The sequence below is a fragment of the Apis laboriosa genome, unplaced genomic scaffold (assembly GCF_014066325.1).
Source record: "Apis laboriosa isolate Shangri-la unplaced genomic scaffold, ASM1406632v1 scaffold9_cov152, whole genome shotgun sequence".
Lineage (NCBI taxonomy): Eukaryota > Metazoa > Arthropoda > Insecta > Hymenoptera > Apidae > Apis > Apis laboriosa.
In genome coordinates, this window is record NW_025224966.1 from 6,518,745 (window position 1) to 6,544,212 (window position 25,468).

The following is a 25,468-nucleotide window of genomic DNA, read 5'->3' on the forward strand; positions in this document are numbered from 1 at the left end:
CGTGGAGAGATACCTCTTGCTCGAGTTGATAAAGGTAACTTGGATTAATTGGTGTTTTCGGATATTAACGTGGAATGATTTATCTATGGTTTTGTCTATGGTAATAGCGAAGTAATTTCGATGTAAAACGGAGAGATAATGAAAAAAAAAAACGAAAACGTAGAATTTTGCGATCTTCTTGTGTTATAGGAGATAAGGATTCGAATGATTAATTATATCATTGGATTATGTGGATATTAAGGTTATTGAGGAATAATTATAGAATTATTCTGTGAAGAAGGAAAAGATATAATTCTTTTTCTTTTTTTTTTTTCTTTTTTTTTTTTAGTAAAATTCGACTCGTAGATTATTTCAATTTGTTATAGATAGAAAAATTTAATGGATAGTATTTTTTGGCTGACGTGATCGATGAGATTTCATAAGAGATTTGCAAAACGTGAATCAATTTAGTCGCTAAGGATCGAATCGATCACGAATTGAAAGTCGAATGAGCCGATTCTGATCTACGATTTCACGGGATCGATCTTTATCGAGCTGATAGGAATAACAATCTTCAATAATGCGTTAAACATCGAATCGATTAACATTAAATGCACGATAAAATAACTGGTTGAAAAATATATATCTAAGTTGAAATAACACGTTTAAATATTAATGTTATTTTTTATTTAGCATGGAATGGGTTAAAAATATATACTCTTTTTTCTCACCAAACGAAATTATCTTATCCGTTCCAAGCATAAAATTTGTAAAAATATATTTGACGTGAAATAACGATTGATTTGTTAATAATATTATATGTGTATCGTAGAATTATAAAAATTTATGAATATGAAAATATTTATGATATGTAATCTAGAAATTAATTGCAATCATTTTATAATTTATACGTATTATTTATTCATTTAATGAAAATTCCTTTGAGAAACCTTTCAACACATTACAATCTGTATTGGATTGTTCTCCACAATAAATTAATTACTCTTCGTCCGATTAAAAATTATAATAACCTTTTGAATAATTTAATATTTTTTAATTTTTTAAATCGAACAATTATTAATAGAAATTAATAAATAATTAATCTCGTGAGATCAATAATTCTTTTCCCCATAAAATAAAAATTATCCAACCGCCACAATTCAAGTGAAAATTATCTGAAATTAAATCATAATCCAATTCCACTGTTCGCCGGAACAATTAATTTTTCATAATAAAATAATAAAAATTGTTCAATTATTCAACGGACATATACGTATATCGGTAAAATACGAATTAGAATTACGCGAAACTGGATTGTTCCTGATTGGATTAAATGAATTGCGAGGCGTGTATCACGATCGGCCCACAATCAGAGCAATTATCATACGGCTGCGCAAAAAGCTGGCCGCAATGGCGAGGTCGTTTATAGTGCATGACGAACGACAATAACGATTCCGCGATAGAGTTCCAGAAGTTTTCCTGCCGCGGCTCTAAAGCTCTTTAACGTTTCCTGTTTAACGTTAAATCAAACCGCAAAGTCAGATAAGCCGCCTTTCCTTTGCCTAGTTTTTTTCTAATTTTATTTTGCCTTTTGTTCACGTTTCGATTATCGAATAATGAATGAAACGATATCCTGCATAAATTGATGAAAAAAATAAAAATTGTATAACGTTTAATAAAAAACAAAAAAAGAAAAAAAATAAAACAAAAATTTTTAGAAAGATGTAAAACGAATAGAATATTTACTTATATCTCTTGTTGATTTATAATAATAGATTTTGAAATATCGATGAAATTGATCGATTGGATTGGAAAATTTGAGAAAATAATTTTGTAGTAATAGTAATAGCGAAATATTAAAATTGTATCTCTGCTTGGTGTTATCTTTGAAGAAACAATTTTTAAACGTCTCCGAACCACGTGTCTGCATTCCACGCATTCTCTTTCTCCCTCCCCAACTCCATTGCACTTTTCATACGCAATTCCACTGTTCCGCAAAATTGAAAAATTGTATAATAATTAGAAAAAGAAAAAAAAATATAACTCGTTAAAAAATAATTTTAAAATCTATTTAAATATCTATAACTTAACTTGGAAAAAAATTTTTTTCAAATATACAACACAATAAAACTGTAAGAAGCAAATAATATTTTAATTTTCCTCTGCTCGATGTTCTCATCCTACCAGAAATTATGAATCTAAAATCGTAAAAGATACTTTGGCAAGATAACAAGTTCCACGATCATATCTATTAACACCACCAGTAAAAAAGAACGAAATCGATCCTAACCTAATATACCAAACCAAAACTATTCATCATTATAGAATCAAAAAGAACGAGAAAGATTCGAGATTCGAGGTTTTCACGGAAATTCGATCTAATTTCTCATCCAATTCATACTCGATACTTGATACTTGGTCGCGTGTATACCAACAATATCGCCGCCAATTTTCATTCCGTATTATTAAAAGCGACGATCCATGCAAATCTAATGAAAGGAATATCCGTGATTCCAGCGCGTATACCTGGCCTGGCGAAAGAAGGATCGCGTGAACGGAACAAGGAACGACGCACGGGCCGAACGCGGCACACGAACTGAACACGAAAAACCGGCTGGACCCCCCTCGTGAAACTTCGGTACCGGTCGTCTGGTGTCGTTTCGACGTATGCGGCGTCCCATTCGGTTCCGTTCAGTTCCACGGAAACCACGATACTGACGGGCCTCTCGCTTGCCTCTCCTGCGCGCTTCCCTCTTTGTCGGCCCCATTAGCGTGCTCTCTCTTCTTTACCCACGTTTCTCCCCTCGATTCGACCACGTCTTCTTTGACCCTGTTTTTTTTTCCTCTCTCCTCGTTTTTTTTCTCGTTGCTTTCATTTGAATTAATTTTTTCTTTCTTTCTTTTCTTTTTTTTTTTTTTTTTCAAAATTTCTTCCATCGCGACGAAGATTTCATTTTCTTTCTTCCCGAATAATTTTTCTCGATCTTCGAATATTTTTGACTTTTGCGAGAAGATGTTAGATAGGTTTTTTTTATTTTAGCTTGCTGTTTTTCTTCCTTTTTTGGAGCTGTTGATATTTCTTTGATCGTTTGATTCTTTCTTCTGTTTCCTTATTTTTAATCTCTTGTTCCTTTCCATTCGAACGACTCCAATCCAATTCATCTACTACCTAAAACTTTCCACATACTTTACTTCGACAAGAAACTTCTTACCTCGACAAGCCCCTCGCCTATATGTAAACTTCAAACCCACCCCCTTCCGTCCTTTTCCGTCCTCTAAATATACTCTACCACGATAAAAAATTTCTTCCAAATCCAAATCTATTTCCTTTCGACCCAGCTAAAATCTTCAATCGATCGATCTTTCGTCGTCCTCCTCCTCCTCCTCCTTCTCCTTCTCCTTCTCCATCCGAACGTCCACCAATTATTCGACCTTACCGCCACTCTCCTCTTTCTCCCTCGGCCCGTGTTTCTCTCACCTGGCCTCACTCCATCCCTTTCCCTCCTCCCTCTCCATCGGTTTCCTGTCTCGCACGACTTTCGGCCGCCAACGACTGACCGAGACTGACGAGCCCGCCGCGCGAGCGAGCGTGTCCGCGGGGGTGGTCGTCCGCCGCGGCTGCGCCCCTTTTTTCACCACCAACCACCCCCTCCACCTACCCCTCGGGCATCCGTACGCGACAACACCGTACACCTTCCGCGAATGGGACTAATTTCCTTGGTTTTTTTCCTCCCCCGAGTAATTTGTCGCGTCGTTGTTGTTGCGAAATTGTTTGCAATCGGCCAACCCTCCTTTCGGGGGTTGTTTCACGTTTCCATTTTTCTCGCGGAAAAAGGGGGGAAAAAAGGTGTTGTTGGTCTTCGCTAAGTTCTTCTAAAATACTTCTAAAAAGTAAAAAAAAAAAAGAAAGGAGGGGGAGAAATGATATAAAAAAGAGAAAAAGGAAAGAGGTAAATTGGATCATTGGGGCGTGTTTCTTTTGCAGCATTTTGAGTGTAAAATTTGGATTTAATTCTTGTGTATATAGGAAGAGTAGAGTCGATTGTGACTTTAAGTCAGTGTAATTTCGTTTGGAATATGTGTGTGTAGTTGCTTCGGAAAAGTATTGAAATAGTAAGTCTTTTTAGTAAATTAATGGAAATGTTGTTGGATGAGAAATTGAATTAGATTTTTGCTTGAAGAATTTGTGCTCGCTACAATTTTAAAGGCGTGAAAAGGCGTGTTAATTGTATATTCATGAGAACAGAACTGCGTTTTATAATGTTCAGTCTGTTAAAAAGGAACGTTTGATAAATGTGATTTTTGTGGAAATGACGTGGAGAAATTAATTCGGAGAAGAAAGTCACGTAGAGAAAACAGTTGCGTTAAAACATTAATCGTCTATATTGTGTGCGGTTGGTTAAGGGAAATCGTGAAATTTTTAAACGACAAAGACACGTTATTTTGCAATTATCAAAGGCATTCACGTAAACTCCATTTAAGCCTCGCATTTATCAGTCGACATTTTTTTTTTAAATTTCTCTCTGGCAATCTCGCAATTAAATTTCCAAATCTTTAATCAATCGTTAATTCCAAATCCTCAAAAAATATACGTTATCGTGTCCACAATTTATTCGTGCTCATAAATATATACATCAATTAATTTAAATAATCCAAACAGAATTTCAGAACTACAAATTCAGTGTCATTATCCCATATTAAATATTATTTGCATATTCAATTTTATCCTCAATTCCCGAATAATTCAAATACATAATTAAGTCATAGTAGGACATAATAAAAGGATTATGAAATCCATAAGCGTATCCACATTAATCGCAAATCTTATCCAACTTTCGAAATTAATTTAAATAAAAAAAAAACGATCTTTTTATTCCAATCAAACCAAATTATTCAACATATTCAAAATATATATATATATACATAGATTTTTCATGTTTGTCAAACCACCCTTCGACTTCCATCGAGATAAAATTACTCTAACGACCTCGCAGCTGAAAAAGAAAAAGAAAAGGAAAAAAAAAAAAACGAAGGAACAGCACACTATCGCCTATAAAAATTCAACGAGCGCCATTTGCATGCCGCGAAAATTCGACTTCACCGACGTCCCCCTGTTCGAAACCCTTCCCCATTCCTCGAAAACGAGGCGAACCAATGGCATGGTGCGCGATTTCTCCGAGCGGAGGATCGGTTGAAATTGAAATGAGCGCGAAGAAAAGAAACGGGCAATTCGGGTCGAGAAAACTGGAACGTCCACGTTCCACCCACGCGTCTCTATCCGTCTCGATCGATAGTAACACGTCGGTTGGACTACACCGCTGGCATAATCAATACAGACTGATATATCTGTAATAGGAGTGAAAGACAGCCGGCTGGGAAATGGTAGGAAAGAGAAAAAGAAAAAAGAAAATATATATATATATAAGGGCGATGATAGATCGTTGACGGACAAGCACACGATACAAATAACTACGTGGCTCGAGGAGGGGTTGATTGGTAGTGAAAATTGTGTGTGCACGATCCTTTTATCCGTTTTTCTTCGTGGTTATTTGTTTAATATTTTCTTTCTCTCGTTTAATGTATAGGATAGTTTAATAAATAGGAAAAAATAGGGAGGGTGGGTAGCATTTTCGTTCGTAATGGAACGATAATTGATAATTTTAGGGGTTGGCTGCTCGTTTAAATTGCATGATGGATCGGTTTTTAAGGATTATTGAATCGAAAGTATCGTCTGTTAATGCGTATAAAATTTTTAATCTTTATTAAAAAAAAAAATTGAATTGAAATTTTTGAGATTAGGTTAGGTTAGGATTGATAGTAAAAATTGTGCGCATTCTTGCAAATGTAAAAATGTTAAAGTAAAAATGGATAAAGATTGAGTAATCTTATTAGATTCTTATTAGAATAAATTTAAAATTTATGTAGATACTTGCGATTATGCGTAATTATAATTAATTTGACTTTAATTATGCGCAACAGATTTAATTAGAACGCATCTTTGAACGTATCAAAGTTTACAACGTTCGTGTAAGAACTCTTTGAAATATTAATCATAATTTTATTTCGTTATAAATTGATGTAAGTAATGGCCTTAAAGTATAAACTGAACTTAATTAAGATTAATTACTTTGTTGTTAAGCGCTGAAAGAGAACTAAACTTGTTTATTGTCGTATCCCATCAAGTTCGAACTCTTTACGAAAAAGTATTTATCTTTATTCATACATTTGTTGAATACATCCGTATTCAAAGAGGATATCAAAAACAATGTTCAAATTTTTTAAACAACCATTGATCGACGATAAGTTTTACCGACCATAAATTCATAAATGGTGTTTTAAAAATATATATATTTTTATCTCTCATATTAAATCTTTATACTTATGCAAAATATTATAGAGATAATATTGTGAATAAGATTGATTGTATATTAAATGTTTTGTAAAAAAATATTACCGTTTAAAAATAACAATTGCAACAAATTGCATTTCATAAAAATTCAATAAAAATTTTTTCGACTATATTTTTTTTTAATTAAAACGCAAAATTAATTAGATTATCCGAATGAGATTTTAATAAATAAAGAATACATTGATTTTTTTTAAATATTTAATCAATCCTGTTTTCTATACTCAAAAAATAATTATTCAATATCATAATAACAAAATATCAAATATCTCATCTTTCGCTCACAAAATAAGAAACATAATTATTCCATCAATCTTTTACCATCGTACATTATTTTAATTACATAAAACATCAGTGAAAGTACACTTATCTTCGAATTACATCATCATTATAGTCTATAATCATTACTGAATGTAATTTCATTTCTTTGGTAATATCATCTGGCGAATCTTAAAAAAAAAAAAAAAAAAAAAAAAAAAACAAGAAGAAGTAGAAAATTTACTTCACATCCAACACATTCGTTTCCTCTCGATTTCATCTCGAACAATTCCACGATTATAGTAGGGTATACGTAACATGCGGATCCATGTTAAAACAATTAGATCTAACTAATAGTGAGTACTGTCATAAATTAAACCGACAATTTTACGGTTGTCGATTCAGTTTTGTTTAAACAACGTTCGCAGGATATCGTGTGCAAATATTACTGCAATCAACCGCGTTATTATTGTATAGTGTATACACACGCGTGGGTGAAAGAGGGTGTAATAATTCTGAACCAACTTGGCTTTACAATGTAACTGCCTTACGTATTCATAAAGTCCATCAATTATTCATCAGGCTCGGGCTGAATGGGCACCAGAGGAAAAACACTAAATTTCTCGCTTTTCTCATGCTCACTTGTTAATTATTGCCTACACTTAAAGAAACCAGAGACGGAGCAGACGTAATAGATGCTGATTTATCGATGATTATGCAACTTTTTGCGATTACAATGTTAGAACCGGGAAGAGACGGTCGTATGATATAATGAACGGCAAAGATCGCGAAAGGAAACGCGTGTTAATCCAATCACCGTTTTTCTGTATAACTAAAAATACACTCAGGACTTCGAGTGAAAAAGGAAAGATTTAAATCTAACCAAAAAAAAAATCTAAAAAAAAAAAATGTAAATAAAAATATTTAAAACTTTTAATTCTTCTAAAAATATACATACTTTTCCTTTTCGTTATATTTTATTAATTCGAATATAATTCTCACCCTTAATTAAATTATTTTATTAATAATAATATAAATTATCGTACAAGGGATGATTCTCTATTTTCGAAATTAGCACAATAAATCATTATAATAGACGCCACGCATCCGCAACAGATGAAATCATCTTTCCCTCTCTTTATACGGTATTTAAATCGAATCAAGGGAGGAAAAAAGAGGTCGTGGAAGCGAGCAGCGTTGATTTACTCGGGGTCCCCGGGTGGCAAGCGAGACTTTATCTTTATCGCTGGTTCGCACGGTCTGTAACGGTGCTGAATTCCCTCGGGATCGGTCGTGCAAGTGCAGGATGCAAATTCGCTTGGCGTACCCTCGGAATTCGACGACGCTTCCGCTGTTTCGATCAAGGTTCACCACGAGTTCGCCATGAGCCGCGACCACGATCCATTTACATCTGAATAAGAGGTGGGGGGAGGGGAAAAAGAAGCGAAGTCGACGACGCGCATCGAACATATAGATTTGAAATCGTATATTTTAAGGGAACAGCGTGCGTGAATTTGTTGCTGATTGGGTGGAATGTTGGATGTGATTTTGATTAAATATTTGACGAACAGAGAAATGTGAGTGGTTCGAGAAATATAGTATTCTGGAAAATTGTTATATCGAATTGAAGAATATCGTAGAGTGTAGAGTGATAAAAATTTGAGATCGATGTAATTTTTTTTTAGTTTTAGAAAAATTAACATTGCGAAATTCGAAGTAAACGTGTTTCTTACGAAATATTTTTTTTTTTTCTTTCATTTTGATGTATCAGGTATTGTAATATTATTTTTTTATTATTAAGTTTTTTATTATTTTAAATTATTTAAAATTTAAATTATTAATTTTTTTATTATTATAAAGAGTAATTGCATTGAGTAATGCAATGATTTTCAATAATAGATGGTAAAAATGAACTTTGAATATGTATTATGAGTAATTATTTTTTGAAGATAAATTAACATTTTGAATAAAAATATCGATCATATCGATTATCATATATTAATTTCTGATGTGATAATCAGGCTTACGTATATTTCAGCCGTCTAATTATACATTTTAAATACGAAATAAGTTTCGAAAGAAAGACGAATATCGTTCGTTGCCTCTATTCCATTGCTCGCCCACATTGATATTGATCAATCGTGTCCCAAATTTAAACAGATACGCAAAGTTTGCGAAATTGTATGGTATAGTGGCGCATTTGAAACCGTTTTACAAGTATACGTGTACAAGTAACTACGTGATGGAAAGTGATGAGACAAATTAAATTTCTTGCGAACGTTTAACTGACACGAATTGACAATTTTCCAAGAATTATCTATTTCACGCTTTCACGAATATTTTCTTCTTTAAAAACTACTCGCAATATACAAATAACAAATACAACAAATGATTGAAATATCATTCGATATCTTAGAAGAAGAAAATGATTGATTAATTTCTCGAGGATTAAAGTTCAATGAAAAAAATTCATCCGAAAATTTTACATTACTTTTAAAAAGGTTAGAAGTTAAATAAAAATTAAGATCGTGTCCTACATTCGAACACGTATAAGGAATCGGCTCGATTTCGAAATTGTCGCGTGCAGAATCGTAAAAAAAAAAAAAAAAAAAAAAATCACCTCGTGTGCACTTCATCTACTCTTTTTTCCAGAGGGAGAGAAAGACTAACTAAAAAGGAAGAAAGGAGGGAGGGAAAAAGGAGAGAAGCAAGACGGAGACAAGAATAGATATTTGCATAACGAGACGCCGATAAATCAATCTATTCACGGGAGAAGGGAATCTCTTAGCGAAACGTCGACCGGAATAAACAGGGAAGACGAGAAAGGTGAAACGTGATTTCGTTTCGAGACCCGTTTCGATCATTTCTGCGGAGGATTCATGCTAATTGGCCGGTTGAGATCGCCGGTTGAATATTCAGCGAACGGACATAAATGGGGAGAAAAGTGAAGAAGGCATAGGCAAAAGTGAAACGGTAACGTCACAAGGTACCGTTAAATGCATTATTCGTAATATTAGATTCATATTTAACATTAGATATATGTAGGAACGATTAGGATGAATGATGACCCGTACACCATAACTTGAAGAATAGTGGCACGTATCTGATGTATGTACGTTTAAAGCTTCCCTTTAATCCAAGGGGATATAACGAATAATATTATAAATTTATATTTTGACGATTAGATCTCATAACGATCTTATATATTTATCTAAATTTTTTTAAATATTATTATTATTTCTTTTTTTTTTTTTTTTACAAAATAATATTATGAAGGAATTTCTTCATTTCTTTTTTTTTTTTTTTTTAAGGTTCAAAGAAAAATGCAATCCTGCCGCAAAAGGTCACGAAATAAATAATGCCGAGTTGACGAGTAGCCAGAGATTTCTCCGGTCGAGCCGAGCCTAAGTAAGTATGAGCTGAAACTTTTCAAAGGAGAGCAAAACGTTTCCGCGTTGCTCTCTACGGCAGATGCGTGCGAAAGGAACAAGTGAACGCGAAAGTTCGCGTTTTATGACCGTGGCATTACGCCGACAATCCGGCTGACTCTTTAACGATCGAAACGTTTTACCGTCTAAAGCGACAATGATTTGACTAGTTTCGTAATCCGAGGGTGAAATCTTGCCCACAATCATTATCGAGGAAAGTCGTGAAACTTCTTTCGAGCGTGTTCCATTATTCATTATTGAATCAGACTCGAATTTCTATTTTATAATAATACGCTCGAACTTTCGCAATCGTCTTTTTTCTGTGAAAATTTGATAGCGACGGATGAGGATGATGGATCGAGGATGGATAAATTTAAATTTTGATCGATAATAATTAAAGATCGTAATGAGATTCTTTGGTTTTTTTTTCTATATGCACTCTGTAAATTTTTGTTCAAATTGCGGTTTGCTGATTCTTCATAATCAAACCTCTCTGATTAAAACATCTAATTAAGAAATCTTCGAGTATATAGAGAAATAAAAAAAAGAGAGATAGAAAATCATGAGACACGATTAAATTCCTTCCTCGAATCACCACTATATCCACTACACCTTATACAACATATTTCAGGATCATTATCATAATTTTTAAAAACAAGAGCGGCTCATATTCACCACACCGTGTATACAAAGATGAAGAAAGACGTATGATCTCGGCACACGGTTGAACCTCGACAAAAAGTCCGCGAACGTCTATTCAACTTGCTATACGACTCGACTCGCGTTCCTGGACGTTCCGCATCTTCCTTCGAATCCAAGAAGAAAAAGCAAAGTGACGCGCAACCAGCGAGATATATCTCGGGGAGCGCCACAAATCACCACGATCGTTTCTCAAGAAAGAGCGGAACCGAGTCTCTGGACATCTTCTTCTTCTTCTTCTTCTTCTTCCTTCTTCTTCTTTTTCTTCTTCTTTTTCTTTTTCTTCTTATTCTTCCATTTCAAGGGTGGAGCAAGAAATGGTCGGAAGAAGAGTGAAAAGAAGAAAAATTCTGGCGCGATAAGAGTCGCAGATTTTCTCGCCTTCGAGAAACTTAATTGCGGGGATACCGTTCTAACGAAGTTGCGGGAAGAAGTTAATAAGCTTCAGCCGGGCAATCAACGCTCATCCATCAGTTGAGCTGTGTAAAACCTTACTCGTGAGGCGAGTTGCGCTGCACTCGGTTTCCTTACTGTCTACTGTCGTTTATGAGAGGAAAGGATTCCTTTAAGTGATTTAAAAAGTAATTTGAAGAGTGGAGAGGCTGGAAATGAAAGTGAAGGATAGTTTTTTGTTGAGAAATTCGTGTGGAAAATCTGAGAATGAAATGAAGAGTAGTGTTCTTGGAAAGAAATTTGAATTTCGCGGGTTTTTCTCTATTGAAATGGCGAGATTTCACGAGTCTATAATAATTTTAATGTTCATGTAAATTTAATATTTGCAGGAAAATTTGGCTTTAAAAAACTTGGGAATAGAGGTAATCGTATTTCTGAAAAATTTGAATTTCGCGGGCGTTTTCTCTAATCGAAATGGCAGTCAAATTTGATACCGTTTCGCAACTTTATAAAATTGAAAATGTGATATTACTATAAATATTATTTCCAATTTTTTCAGAAACGAAAGATGGAAATAAATTAAAGGCAGTAATATATAAAGCAATTGTTAAATTAAAAAAAATAATTTCAATAAAAAAATTATCCCTCATTGAGAATCCAAGATCCAAATACTTTTGAGCGACAGTGTACACGTTCGATTCTTCTAGCGCACTTTCGAGGTAACCACAAACCATTCACGATATCTCTCCACCTGAAAAACGATCCAGACCACGATCCCCGCAATCGAGGTCAACACTCGTACGTAAAAATGGACGCGTTCTCGCACCACTCCCCTGATTATTAATCGAAGACACGATCGAACCACGGAAAATAAAGAAGCACGAGTATCGCTTAATTGCCGAGTTAATCTTCGAACAGGTCGAATCCCGGCACGCCCGAACAGTCAATCAACGACAAGAGGTTTCTTATTTTTGCAAGGATACCGATAATCTCGTATATTCTTGCTACGACGATGATTATTCCTCCCTTTCTTCGTTTTCGTTTCGCCGGAATGGCGCCACTGTCGAACGATCGACCACGATACTCTTCAGAGTATCGTATTGTATCTCGATCGGTGCTTATTAACCTCTTTTAATCGTCGATCATTCATTGTGCATAGATAAAAAACGGCGAAAGAAAGATATAATTCTTAAAACGATTCTTTTCGAAGCTATTAGTTACGACGATCCATTCGAAGAGAAATATAAAGTTTAAAAATATAAGTATCGTAAAGAAACCTTTTTTTTTTTCTTAAATAATAATTGGAAAATGTATAATAATTATTTATAATATCTAAGATTTTTTGATTATTTTTTAACGGGATGGTATGACGTATAATAATATATAATAATTTTAATTATATATTATAATAAAAATAATTCTTTTTCATAGTCGCTTTAAATTTTTTAAATGTAACTATCATATTTTTGTCTTTTATGATATGATAGATATTAAAATAGATTCGATAAATAGTTATAAAAAAATACGCGATTCTTTAGTTTACAGCAACGGAAGTAGTAATAATACCTTCCTTTTTAATTTAAATTTAAAGAATTCTTAAATCTAATAACTTTTATGAATAATAATTTTCTATAATAATTTTTGATAAGTAGCTTTCAGAAATATGGACAGAGAATAACGAAATTACTTAACTATCGAGAAAAGAGCATAGAATTATATAGAAATTATTTGGAATAAGCATATGTTATATAAAATCCCATTATTATTATAACTGAATCCCAATCATGAAAATAAGCAAAAGAATTTAGATGATTGAACAAGATAATTTTATTAACTTAACAGCCATTTTAAACTTGCTACTGAATATTCTGCTATAAAATTATGAAGAATTATAATATAAATAAGAAGAAACTATTATCTCTTAGAGAAATATATAAAATAAAACTGATCGAAGAATATCGTAACTATTATAATAATCTAGATTTTTAACTTCAATATCTTCAAAGTTAAACAATTTTTTGTTTCGGTTAAAGCAAATACGTAAAAACAAAAAATATCATTTATCATTTCTTCTCGTTACTTGCAAAAAGTTTTCATATCTTTCATTTTTTACACATCATACTTGACACCTCTCTATCAAAGAATTATTCATTAAGTCGGTAAATCACTCACGTTTAAACAGATAATTGTTTGTAACTTGGAAAATAACTTCTCAACCAATATTTTCTACAAATTTTTTTCTTTACTTAACAAATACTATCTACCCTAAAATTTGCTATATCACACAATATTTTCATTTATACCATATCAATCTAAATTTTTCCACTACCCTAAAAATCATCAATACCCTATTTACTCACCAATTCTCTTCACTTTCCCTGATCTCAACTTTTCTCCACTTTCACCACCGTCTACCAATTCCACTTCACAAATTTATAAAAATTCTTATCTCATTCTTAACCCAATAACCTTAACCTCCATCATCCTAAAAAAATCCCTAAAAATTTATCCAAATTTAAATACTCACCAGTGTCCAATTTCCCTGATCCCAACTCCTCGTTCACCACCTCTTCCACCAATTCCACCAAATCACTTCACAGTCCACTTCCCATCGGAAGAATGGGAAAGTGTTTCGCACTTTTCAGGTTTAAGAAGCTCGATGGACACTTCACTCGATCCACTCAAGACGAGAAACGAGGCTAAAATCGGTCGGCGCGCGATTAATCAGCAGAATCCGCGTGCCTCTTATCGGTGCAAGAATAGAATTTTATCGTCCCGATGTTGCACAGATAATGGCTGCAAGAATGGCTGCACGGTTGTGCAAAACTAAAAGAAGACAGCGACCGCGTTAAATCGTGCAGAAATCCAGGTTGCACCGACCTGAAGCCACACAACTCGCGGCCCTGACCCGCTCAACCGGTGACCTCGATGAATCACGCGACCGGCAGATCTTTGGAGAGACAATCGACGAAAGTTCTCGGTCGGTTGCAGGGTCAGAGGATTGGCTTTGGACGAGCCGTTTCACTTTTAACTCTACGTCGCAACGGTTTGGATGAACGTTTCGTTTGGAACGTTTGTTGGGCAACTCTTTCTTGGTATGCTTAGTAGGTAAGTGGTGTAATGCGCTATAAGCTTTCTTCTTGTTATAGAGCTTCTACAGAGAGTTCTGAGAATTTTCTTTGGACCTACTTTTGCGAATGTTTTTTAGTAGAATTTTTATAAGTTTTCTTGGAATGGTTATTATCTCGTTGGGTTATTGCGTGAAATTATTGCAGCGTTTCAGTTTGAGTTGATTTTTTGTTCGCAAATTTTGCGTATCTTATTCTTTAATTCGCTTCTGTACGATTTCTGCGAGAATTCTCGAGAGTTTTGAAGAATATTTAACAAAGAGGAGTGTTCTTTACTCGAAGAGCAAAAATATTATAAAATATTCGCAATATTTCTGTATTAACCGGATTAACACTCGTTGAAAGAAAACGTAGATTAATCCTTAAATTAGTCGTAATCACGGTCAGAATATACTTTACGAAGTTTTTTAAACTCCTCTTTCAATATCTTTAACAATCTCGAATCCTTTAAATTACGAGAAAGCTCTCGGTATTCATTTGGAACAATAAATTCATGGCCTTCCAGTTAATCTTCAACGATGTTGCACCCCTTAATTCCAGAAGTTGTTCGAGTTCGTTAGGCGCGATTGAAGTGAAAGATTCGTGATTGCGATTTAACTCCTTCGAGCGATATTTCACTGGTTTCTATCACACTTTACGAATCTTCCTCGATTAACACTCGGGATTTTTCGATCAACATTCCATAAAAGAAATATTCTCAAGCTTGCAATGTTGCGATTGGAATTTTATTTACATCGAAAAGTGTCGATAATGTATTCGATACATCGATCCACTTCTCGTGCCACAATATCTGTATTTAAATGAAATCTTCCATTCTTAAGATAAAAGAAACCTCATTCTTAAGAAGGCAACAATTTTCCTCTATTTCGATTCAATTTTCAAAATTTAATATCCAATTGTTATTATATTTTCCCACAAATCAACCTTTATCGGTTATGACGATAAATTATTCCTTATCTTCGAAAATGTCAATACAGGCTTATTATCAGCTTTCGATTGCTTCTGCTACGAACAATCCGAGCCGAATGATTTATTCAACGATTTTACGCGACGATTCTCGATACCACAGTTTTCAAACCGGTTTTCTCACCAGTTATGTCGATTCCCTCGCTAACCTAATTTTTCTTCTCTAATCAACCGATTGCTTCGTATCCTCGATACAAAGAAGAATCATTTCATAACACTTGTAATTTCTTAATCCTAAAACAACATAATAATAATATCAGTCACTCTAAAAATATTTAATTCACTCTTTAATCCAAATACAAAACTCTGCACACCTCCAAATAAAAACACACCTCCAAATAAAATAAATAATCCAGATCGTAGAAAATTATCTCTAAATGAAGTTCAGTTTCGCTGCTCCTCAAATTACAACCAGTACAACCAGTTTCCCCAGTTTAACTTCTAATCTCGAGTCCGAATCACTTTGTACATCCTGGGACAGATCCACCGGCAAACTTCAATCAACGATCGAACATGTCACAGCACGTGTCTCATCACACCACCAAAATTTCCTAGCCACCCACACACACACACTTCGGTAACCACTGTCTCATCCGGACACCAACTTGCCAATCTAATCCTTCCCCTAACCAAGCCTCGTTCTCCTCGCCAGAGATTGGACGGCCTGGAGGAGGCGATCGAGCTTCCTCCCCGCGCCGACTTCCTGCGGAGATAACCGGAGGATGAAGAGCTCCCTATCGAGATCAGGAAACCTGTTGATACTTTCCACGATTGCCCACGACTTCGAGGCGAGTTTCAAAGGTCCAACGTTGGAGGATTTGTTCCCTCGAGTCGAGGGAACGGGTTGTTACGCGTTCGAAGGGCCGCGAGCAATTTGTTTACGGTCGAGCTGAGCCAGGTGGACGAGTATCACGGTTGACACGGTTGCCGCGAAACGACAAGTTAGTCAATAGCCGTTCGAATTACGCTCTCGAGCTCTGGCTCTCTGGTCTGGAAACGGCTCGCTCGAGGCGTCCAAACTTGGCCATTCGACTTCTAGTAGATGCCCATGTTGGACGGGATCTTCCCAGAACTTCCCTAGCTTGGTAATCGAGCAATTTTGGGTTTGTTTAATTATTGTCTTTGAAACGGATGCTTCGTTTACAAGTTTCGTAATTGTATTTTGAAACGCTGGATCGAGATGTCACCGTTTTCACCGCACAGAGGTATCTCTCCTCCAAGATCCTAATTTAGACCACATTCAATTTCCCTATCTTCAACTTCATCCAATATCGATCACAAGCGTTAAATCTTCCATCAACTCTTCGTTCCAACGATTCTTTCGAAATCCAAAAGAGAATCCTTCGAAGAAGCGCACACTCTTCGTTCACTGTACGTATCGTCAAACTCGACAAACTCTCATATCCCAAATCAATCAAATTCCCAATTAAAATCCTTCCAAAAAAAAAAAAAAAAGAAAGAAAGAAAAATATCCGATCAAATCTCTTCCCGGGATATAATCATAATCGACACTTCTCCCCAGCCGAGAGGAGGGATGGATCAAAGCATAGGCTGGCCGACGACAACTCGAGGATCGATCGGATGGACGAATGGGCGCGCGAACTTTCGAACATGTTCTCGATGAACGATCGGGCTCGATCGAGGGTTCGGAGATCGCTCGATCGGTAAGGCGAGCGGGCCTCGAGCGGGCGGCCGGAAGCGGAGGCGCGACCAAAATGGCGCTGAGGTCAGAGTTCGAAGAGTTTCGAAGGCGACGAGAGGAGCCGCGCGCGCGCGCGCGAGAAACGAGAAACCGATCGGAAGCGTGTCGAAGAATAAAACCGAGCGTACGGCGCAGGTAAGAGAGGTTTTCGAGCAACTACGAGCCGGTCAGAAGGCGGCGTGTCTTTCTCCCCTGCATCGTGCATCAGCTCGCGGAGAGAGGGAAATGGCGAAACGATGGTAGGAGGAGGTAGTGCAAAAAGAGCCGTGGAAGGGGAGACGTAGGTGAACGCGATAGATCTGCGGTCCTCGGGAATCGGGATCGGGATCCTGTCCTCTCACGTCGATCGCGAGCACGTTGTTGGGTTGAAGCTGGAGGATGGAAGTCGTTTCTAGGAAGTATGCGCGTATCTTCTCTCTTGGATAAAATGTTCTAGCATCTTTTATTTCCTTTTCGTTTTTTCTGCAGAAAAAATACGTTAATACGGAATATTAGAATTATCTTCGGCTTCGCTTCTGCTTGAAGATAAACGGTTTGATTAGATTAATTTTATGCAATATGAAAAGTGTAATGTAATTAATTATCTCTTTAATTATCTGTTTTTGCGTTACGTATGCATGTATTTGTATTTTGTCGAGTAGAAAAAAATATTCGTGAGAATTGATAACCGGTGTTTGTCGCTACGAAATTGGGATGTATGTATTATGCGTGATGAATGGTGGGATACACAAATTTTTGTCTAATTATAATTTCTTCAGATTAGAAAGATTTTTATCGCTCTTTTATTAATTACGTGAAAAATGGAAAATTTATACGTACTTGAAAAGGTATTCAAAAGATTTTTTTTTTAAAGATGCATAGAGAATTATTAAATTTAATTGATAAAAATTGATAATTATAATTAACTCGTTAATTTATATAATTCACCAGGAAGGCGAGCAAAAGGAGATGTAACGGAAAATTAGAGATGCAATTTTTCTGAAACAACATTGAAGGCACGCTCTATTTCCGTGAAACTGTTCGCGTCTCGAACTTCTGTTGCTGATTCTGAAAATGGTAATGGTTAATTATCTACGCACTGTTGAAACGGTTAAAGAATACTATGAAATAACCTTGACTTAAAGTTTTTTAACGGTTTTTACAGTTACAGTTTTATGAAAATACTATCTAAAATCGCAGACTGTGAAACGTGAGTACCAGCTCTTATTTAATTCGAATTAAATCCAATGGATTATTGGAAAATAACGTAAATTTTCGATTAATTGCTTTATTTTTAAATTGCAATAATATTATTGATAAGTATCGTGGATAAATAAATTCATATTTCTATTTAGATATAATTAAAAGAAGATTAATAGAGACTTTCACTTGCTAAATATTTATATTTAGCGGATTAGGCGTAATTCTAAAAAAAAAAAAAGTCTATCGAGTTTTGAAAGTTTCTTTTGGTGTTAAATTCTCTCGAAACTCTTCGAGAACACCATTGTGAAGCCATCGATGTTCACATACTCGGCTGTTGACCAATGTTCTATAAAGAAAGAAACATTTGAAAGACGCATTGCATTTGAGTTGCAATTTTACGCACAGCTGACTTCGCAGTCACCCTTTGCAGTCAGTTGGTTCCTGCCTAAAGCAACAGGTGGTCTTATCCACGTGTCGATCCTGGAAACGAGCAATTTTACATTTTGCAATTGCAAAATGCTTACAGAGAATTATATAATATTATCGAACATATTTTAAAACAAATGTTAAAAATTGCATCAAAGATCAAAAAAAAAAATTTTCATCTATTAAATCTATACACGAATGAATTTTTTTAATAAGAAAAAAAAAAAATACATAAAAAGAAATCTAGCATACAACTAGCATAAAATTATAATAATATCAGCGTTAAGAGAAATGTACATGTAACAATATCTATTGATACAAAAGACATGAGTCATGAAATAAATACAAAGGAGTACGTGAATAAATTACAAAGTACTCTTTACCAATCCTTTAGTAGTTCATATATTGTTCGATAGGGATTTTACAGGTGTACATTAATGGGAACAACATCTATGTATGACTCATGGTAAATACAACCGGAGTTTTGTGTCCGCCACGCTACAAATTGTTTAATACGTGTTCGATACAATTTGAACCATCTATTCGATAATCGGTAGACTTCGTTCCTATGTATATATACATACGGTAGACAGATATACAAAAACATCATATCGTACAAAATAGTAGCAATAGTATCACCACCAGTTTCGTTCCCACGTATTCTTCTCTTATGTACGGTAGCCTCTCATTGACCTTTGATATTTTCAGCTTAATATCGTAATAAACTTTATAAAAATACGATTCTTTTAACCCTTTATTTGGCCATCATTCATTTTCGTTTTTTTTTTTTTTTCGAAAATAAAAATATACTTCCTCATTTTTTCGAATTTTTGAAGTATAAAGATTTTAGTTGTTCAAATCCTTTTTTTTTTAATCTATAAAATAAAATCGAAATTAGAATTTAAACGTTCAAAAATCGCATACTCTCCTTTTAAAATCATTTTTCCAAAAATAAAAATCAAATTACGAAAAAAAAGACTGTGTAAGACTGTGTAAATCTTATTGATTAAAAAAAAAAAATTTAAACGAAAAATAAATTTACCTTCGATTAATCGCCAAATAATGGGTTAAAATGCTTTCATCTTGGAGCAAAGAATCGGAACGATTACAATAATGATCGTCGTCTCGCCCGTGCTAGTGTTATCTTCGATCGTACATGTGTAATTTGGTTCTACATCCTTTTTTTTTTTCGGATTCTAAGGCAAAATCCAGTGACATTTTCGTGGAAAAATTCGATGCTTTCTCTCGATTTAGCATGGTCGTTTCGTCAATAACATGTACCGTACGCAGAGATCGGTCGAAAGAAGTGAAAACCCAAGTGAAAAAATCGCGGAAAGAATGGCGCGTCTCACGCGCACGTTCCTCTTCGTTATGTACAAAAGAAGAAACAAAAAAAATCTAAAAAAAAATCAATTCGACGACGAACGAGCTTGTTCTATCTTCTATCTCCGTCTTGTCGTTTTTCTTCTTCTTTTTTTTTTTTTTTGTTCGAATATCGTTTCCTTTGTACTTGTTCCGTTTTATTAGTCTCTTCTCTTTTTTTCTTTTTGTTCTTTCTTAGTTTACTTTTTCCTCGTTTTTTTCTTCGTCACGAGGAATAACGGATCGGAGGAGGAGTCGAGGAGTTTAGGACGAACGACGCGTGTTTTTCATTGGATGAAAAATGAATAAGAAAAGAAATAAACGAGTTCTGGTTCCCTTGATGTTAACCAAAACGCAATCGGGAATGTTGTACTATGATCCATGATTTTTTTTATTAAACAAATTAAATACAAAAGAGGTTGTTGCATCTCTGTTTTCCTTTTTTTTTCTTTTTTTGTTGCTCGTGCCGACCACGACTCGCAGTCGCTCCATTCTCGAGTTAATATAAATAATTAAAAAACAACAGAGGAGAACGGGAGGGAGGGCAAGGAGCATTAAATAAAAAGTAAAAAGAAGTCATCGAGGGATAAAAATTAAGGGAGTAAGAGGGACAGAGCTCGTGGAAGAAGAAAGTTTAAAGGTCTGTTTCTCTACATATTCTGACTTTCTCTCTCTCTCTCTCTCTCTCTCTCTCTATGTATATATATATATATATGTATGTATATATATCTTTTTCTCAATGAAACATACTCACACGCTCGCATTGTACAAACTCTACGACAAGGTGGATCGTTTCGTTCGAAATAATTAAGGGAAAAAGGAAGGATCGAGCTTCGGCAATTCAAGACTAGTCGAACTTGATAATCATAGTTTACCGTCCCCTTCGCAATTCGATTATTCCGCTCGTTTTCCAGAATTTTTCGTTCACCTAGTTTACATTTCAAACCACGAAGAAGTTCAATATTTAGAGGTTCGCTTGAAATTACGATAAAATTACATTAGTTATTAGTAAATATTAGTAATATTTTAATTTCGCATCGACTAGTACAATTGAATTTTCGCGAGAAAATGTAACTGGTATAACGTTCGATCTTTTAAGAAAGATCTTTTAAGAAGAATTCTTAAAAATAAACAGAATCAAGTAAATCGCGAAAATCGGTAAGGAAAGGCGTAAATGCTCCCTGGAATGGACCATGTATCCTTGAACCGCCAAAGGTGCGAACAGAGAGAGAAAAAAAAAAAAAAAAAAAAAGGAAGATCGTTCAGAAATGTCTTGGAAGAGAAAAAAAACAAAAAAAAAAACAAAAAAAAAACGCAAACGAGATAACGGATGATCGATCTTACAATACTTTCGAATAAAAAAGAAAAACAGAACGGAAATAGCATCGGTTTCCTGCCTGTTTCGTTCGTTTCTTCTTTCTACGCTCGAAGAACCTTTTTCTCTCGATCGATATTTATAAATGCTGCTGGACACAACGCTCGCTATTATTTTACCAAACACTTCCTTCGAGAACGTTCGAGATTAATTAATAATATTTAAAAGTCATTAAAGGATATGTACAAAGAGATATTAATATGAATATGCAGTAAATGTCGCCATTGCCGCAGGATCCGCGCGAAAATCGAGCGTTCCGTCTCGATCTTTCCGCGCGGATCGAACGTGGCGAGGATCAGCACGGTGTTCGACGATTTATCCGTGTCTTTCACATTTTCCAGGATAGATGTGATTAATATTTAAACATATTTCGGAACAGTCTGTCGCATTTGGGAAGCATTTGTGTCGGGGCACGATTCACGATTCACAGGTCGCAACAACGTGGAATGTCGACATAATATACGAGACGCTCGAAAATCTTAAAAAAAATTCTTTTGTCAAGAATTCTTTCGAGACTTTTCTTCTTTTTTTAAAAATTATTTTATTTTATTTTATTTTATTTTTTTTTTTTTTTTTTTTTTTTTTTTTTTAAGAACTTCGAGCGTTTCAAGTTAGGATACGATAGAGGGAGGAAGCACCGTGTTAATCCTCGAGACTGCTGCTTGTTTTCCACGCGCATTTTGGCAGATCGTTCGTCGCGAAAGGAGATGCCTTTGAAGTTAGGCCTTCTCTGTCCTAATAAACCGCGTTCGTTATTTTTTTTCTTTTCTTCATCTTTGATATTTTCGAGTATAAGAAAGAATGAAATTTTCAGTCGTACAATTCTGTCCATACAAATCGCATCTTTATATCTTTAACCGTGAATATATGTTAGTTTTCTTGAATTATTATTGATAATTTCGTCGCAGCCTGTCGACGAAACGAGCCGATATTAATTTTTTGGCGGTCTTCTCGTCTTTTTGAGAATTTTATCTTGTCTCCTTAGGACAGAGGCTAGAAAGAGTCGGTCTGCTCGTTCTCTTTCGTTTAACACGCTCTTCTCTCGCACGGCGCGGATTATACATATAATAGATATTATATTTATATATTTATATATTTATAATATATATATATATATATTTTTTATATAAAACTAAAAGTACCGTGATACTGATAAAATTTCGGAAAATATTAGTTACCGACAAATGCGTTTCGGTGCTCAATTAATATTATTCTTCGATAACGATAGATCGAGAAGGTCGAGAAATATAAGTTACAGCAGATCTAAAATTCGTTTTCGATTAATAATTAATTAGTTATTCGGTAAAAATAAGTTGAGCATACGCGATGCATATCGATTATTATATCCTCTCAATTTCCTTCCTGAAACGTTTAATACCTTGTTGTTATATTATTTATTTCCTTCATCTTTCTTTCTTTCATTCATTCGAACGCGCATGCATACTTACTTTCTCTCTCTTTCTCTTTCTCTCTGTCTCTTTCTCCCACTCTTTAAACTCATTAAACGCACGACTTTTAATATTAATTTTACTGACGATCGATTCTTCTCTCTTTCTCTCGTTCCTATCTAACGTACACTCGCGCTGGATATTATATTAGAGGCTGATTAAAATACTACGAGCCATATAAGTTCACTCGTATATCATGGATATCAGAACTTAAAAAAAAAAAAAAAAAAAAAAAAAAAAAAAAAAAAAAAAAAAAAAAAAAGAAAAAGAAAAAAAAAGAAAAAAAAAAAAGAATTTCCAAAGCCCAGGAACGATATACATTCTTCTTACAATACGCTCTTTTACAAATGACTCGTCGTTCGTTTTTCTCATTATAGTCCCTCGAAAAATACTTTGTACTTATGATCGCGTCAACGATAAAATTTCACATACACATACATCGAAGCCGTAAAAATTGGGTCTTCCTTACACGCCATCGATACGATAAATTTTTATGCTTTTGGGACATGTAAAATAATATTCACGTATTATATAGTAAGCGAAAAGAAAAAATTATTTAAAAACATTAGTGAATGATTCTTAAAAAAAAATAATAATAATAATAAATCAGATAAAAACACATAGGTCGAATTGTGATAATTGAAATATATATATATATATAAAAAAAAAAGAGTTTTCGTAGAGACGAAATGTATCGAAGGAGAAAATTAAAAGAAAAATATAAAAGAACTTGAATATACATTCGGCTTGATATAGAATTTCCTATTATCTCTCGTCTTCACATACGCACTTATAAATCCATAAAGACAACACATCACTCTTGCTCATATTACATACTACATTTAAACGCTACACGCTATGTACATCAAAAAACGTATACTTAAGCTACTCTGGGCGTTCGGGGGTTAGCCTAAAAAGTAATATAATACAGGACACGCTGTCATTCGTACTCCCTCCGACGATTACGCGGTATATATAACATCTTTGGACTCGATTTATTACACATTTATAAGAGAATTATTACTTATGACCGTAAATTTCTCGCGCCTAGTCTCTCTTTCTCTCTCTGAGTAGCCGCTACGTGAAACTCGACGTGGCACCTTTGTATCGGACCAATATTTCTCATCCAGTCTGATACAAATATTATATTCTATAATCGGTATGTCTTTTCTCGTCTTTGCTTTCCTTCAAAGTTTCCTTCTTTGAATGAGATATTACATACTCTTTTTTATTCGTTTGGTGCCCTCGTAGAATTCTAACGGGCGTAGCTCGAGATTCTAAACTTCTCTTCTCTGTTTCCACCCTTTCTTCTTCTTCTTCTCATTTTCTTTATTATTAGTTCTGGAAGACGAGCGCTTCTTTCCTCTTCCTCGAAACGCGTTCTTCTCCAAAAGAGTTCCTTTAAGTCCCGCCTGAGAATCGAGAACTCTCCGGCAATGAAAGCACTGTGCGTGTGTCGATTATTTTTGCATTTCGTGCGTGCACCCCGTTGGTCTTCGAGCGAATTCCTCGGTACAGTTTTTGCCTCGTACGAGAACCCGATTGAAAGAGGGTTGCACGTCTCGCAAATCGTTTTTGATTCCTTTTGATAAGGGAATCGTCTAACACGTGGCACGACGAACATGTTCCTCTTGGTCGTGGGAAAAGAAGAATAGGGATGAGTGAGTCCTCGCATGTCTCGTGAACCATTTTAAACTGCTGATACTTGGGCTGATTCTTCGTCGTCTGAAAAATCGTTAGATTGGGATTAACGATGATTTTTTTTTTTATTTTTTTCTTATTTGGAGTTATAGAGTAAATATACTCCCACGAGTCTTGTCTACCTTGGCTGAATCTTTTTTAAATTTTTATACCGTTTTCAATACCTACTATGTTTGATTTATAACTTGTTATTTTATTTTTCTCCAGTAGTATAATTCTGATTAAAAAAAAAAATAAGATTAGAAATAGAAAGAGAATAAATTATTTGAAAATTGTATTACACGGAACTGTAATTTCTGAACTTTGGATGGAATGTTTTTTTTCTAAAGACTATGAATATTACGAATTAAAGGTGTAGAATGAATTATACTACATACTTTCCTATATGTATTCTATTTCTTCATCTATTTTTCTAACTAAATATATCATCTAAATGCGTGAAATCTATCAATGCATAGATTTTGTACAGAAACTACAATTTCAATGGCGACTAGCATAAGAAAACTTTTAGAAAAAAAGAATCGAAATAAAAATCAGGAATCAGAAATAAAAATTATATTCGCCAAAGTAGACGTTCTTATTTGAAAAGAAGCAAAGAATTACATCTATCAAATTATCGTAGAAAAACTATCTGTAAATAAATCTATAAGAAAACTATTTATTCGAGGAGAGATTTAAATATAATTGAAATTTAAATGAAGCATACAAACAGTACAATAATTTCTATTAGCAAGTTACTCTGTGTGATATTCTGTTCTGTAAATTCTGTAATTTTGTATATATAATAAATTTTTATGATAGCCAATAAAAAATAAAATTCGCAGAAATGTGACGATTGGTTTTATTTGAATTTCAATTAATTTTAAATCCCTCCACGTATATATTCATATGAAAATCAAATCGAATAAAAAGGATCGTGGAGTGACATGACGTGCAAATAGAAAGAAAAAAAAAAAAAAAATTGGAACGCAAGCAAGCTCGACATGCCTCGACACGATGATACACGAAACTATAC

At 34.5% G+C, this 25,468-nt stretch overlaps 2 protein-coding genes and 1 long non-coding RNA gene across 14 annotated transcripts in view; 1 reads left to right on the plus strand and 2 right to left on the minus strand.

Moving 5' to 3' along the window:
* The window catches only part of LOC122719921, a 68,502-nt gene extending 54,739 nt beyond the window's left edge, over positions 1-13,763 (minus strand). The window contains exon 1 of the mRNA XM_043946196.1: positions 13,691-13,763. The gene's annotated coding sequence lies outside the window, so the exon portion shown is untranslated. The remainder of the gene's footprint in view (positions 1-13,690) is intronic.
* The window catches only part of LOC122719923, a 33,892-nt gene continuing 17,722 nt past the window's right edge, over positions 9,299-25,468 (plus strand). Inside the window, exons 1-4 of one of the 2 annotated variants that reach the window (XR_006347701.1) lie at positions 9,299-9,629; positions 9,955-10,051; positions 17,890-18,015; positions 18,104-18,148. This is a non-coding gene — a long non-coding RNA (uncharacterized LOC122719923). Of the gene's footprint in view, positions 9,630-9,954; positions 10,052-17,889; positions 18,016-18,103; positions 18,149-25,468 lie in introns of those variants that run through there. The other variant, XR_006347700.1, reaches the window with a different exon arrangement.
* LOC122719920 (rap guanine nucleotide exchange factor 2-like) overlaps positions 20,295-25,468 on the minus strand; it is a 202,153-nt gene continuing 196,979 nt past the window's right edge. For all 11 annotated transcript variants that reach the window (XM_043946187.1, XM_043946186.1, XM_043946192.1 and 8 more), the window contains one exon: positions 20,295-24,477. In XM_043946187.1, the coding sequence (XP_043802122.1) occupies positions 24,443-24,477 (35 nt within the window). In that variant the 3' untranslated portion in view covers positions 20,295-24,442. The remainder of the gene's footprint in view (positions 24,478-25,468) is intronic.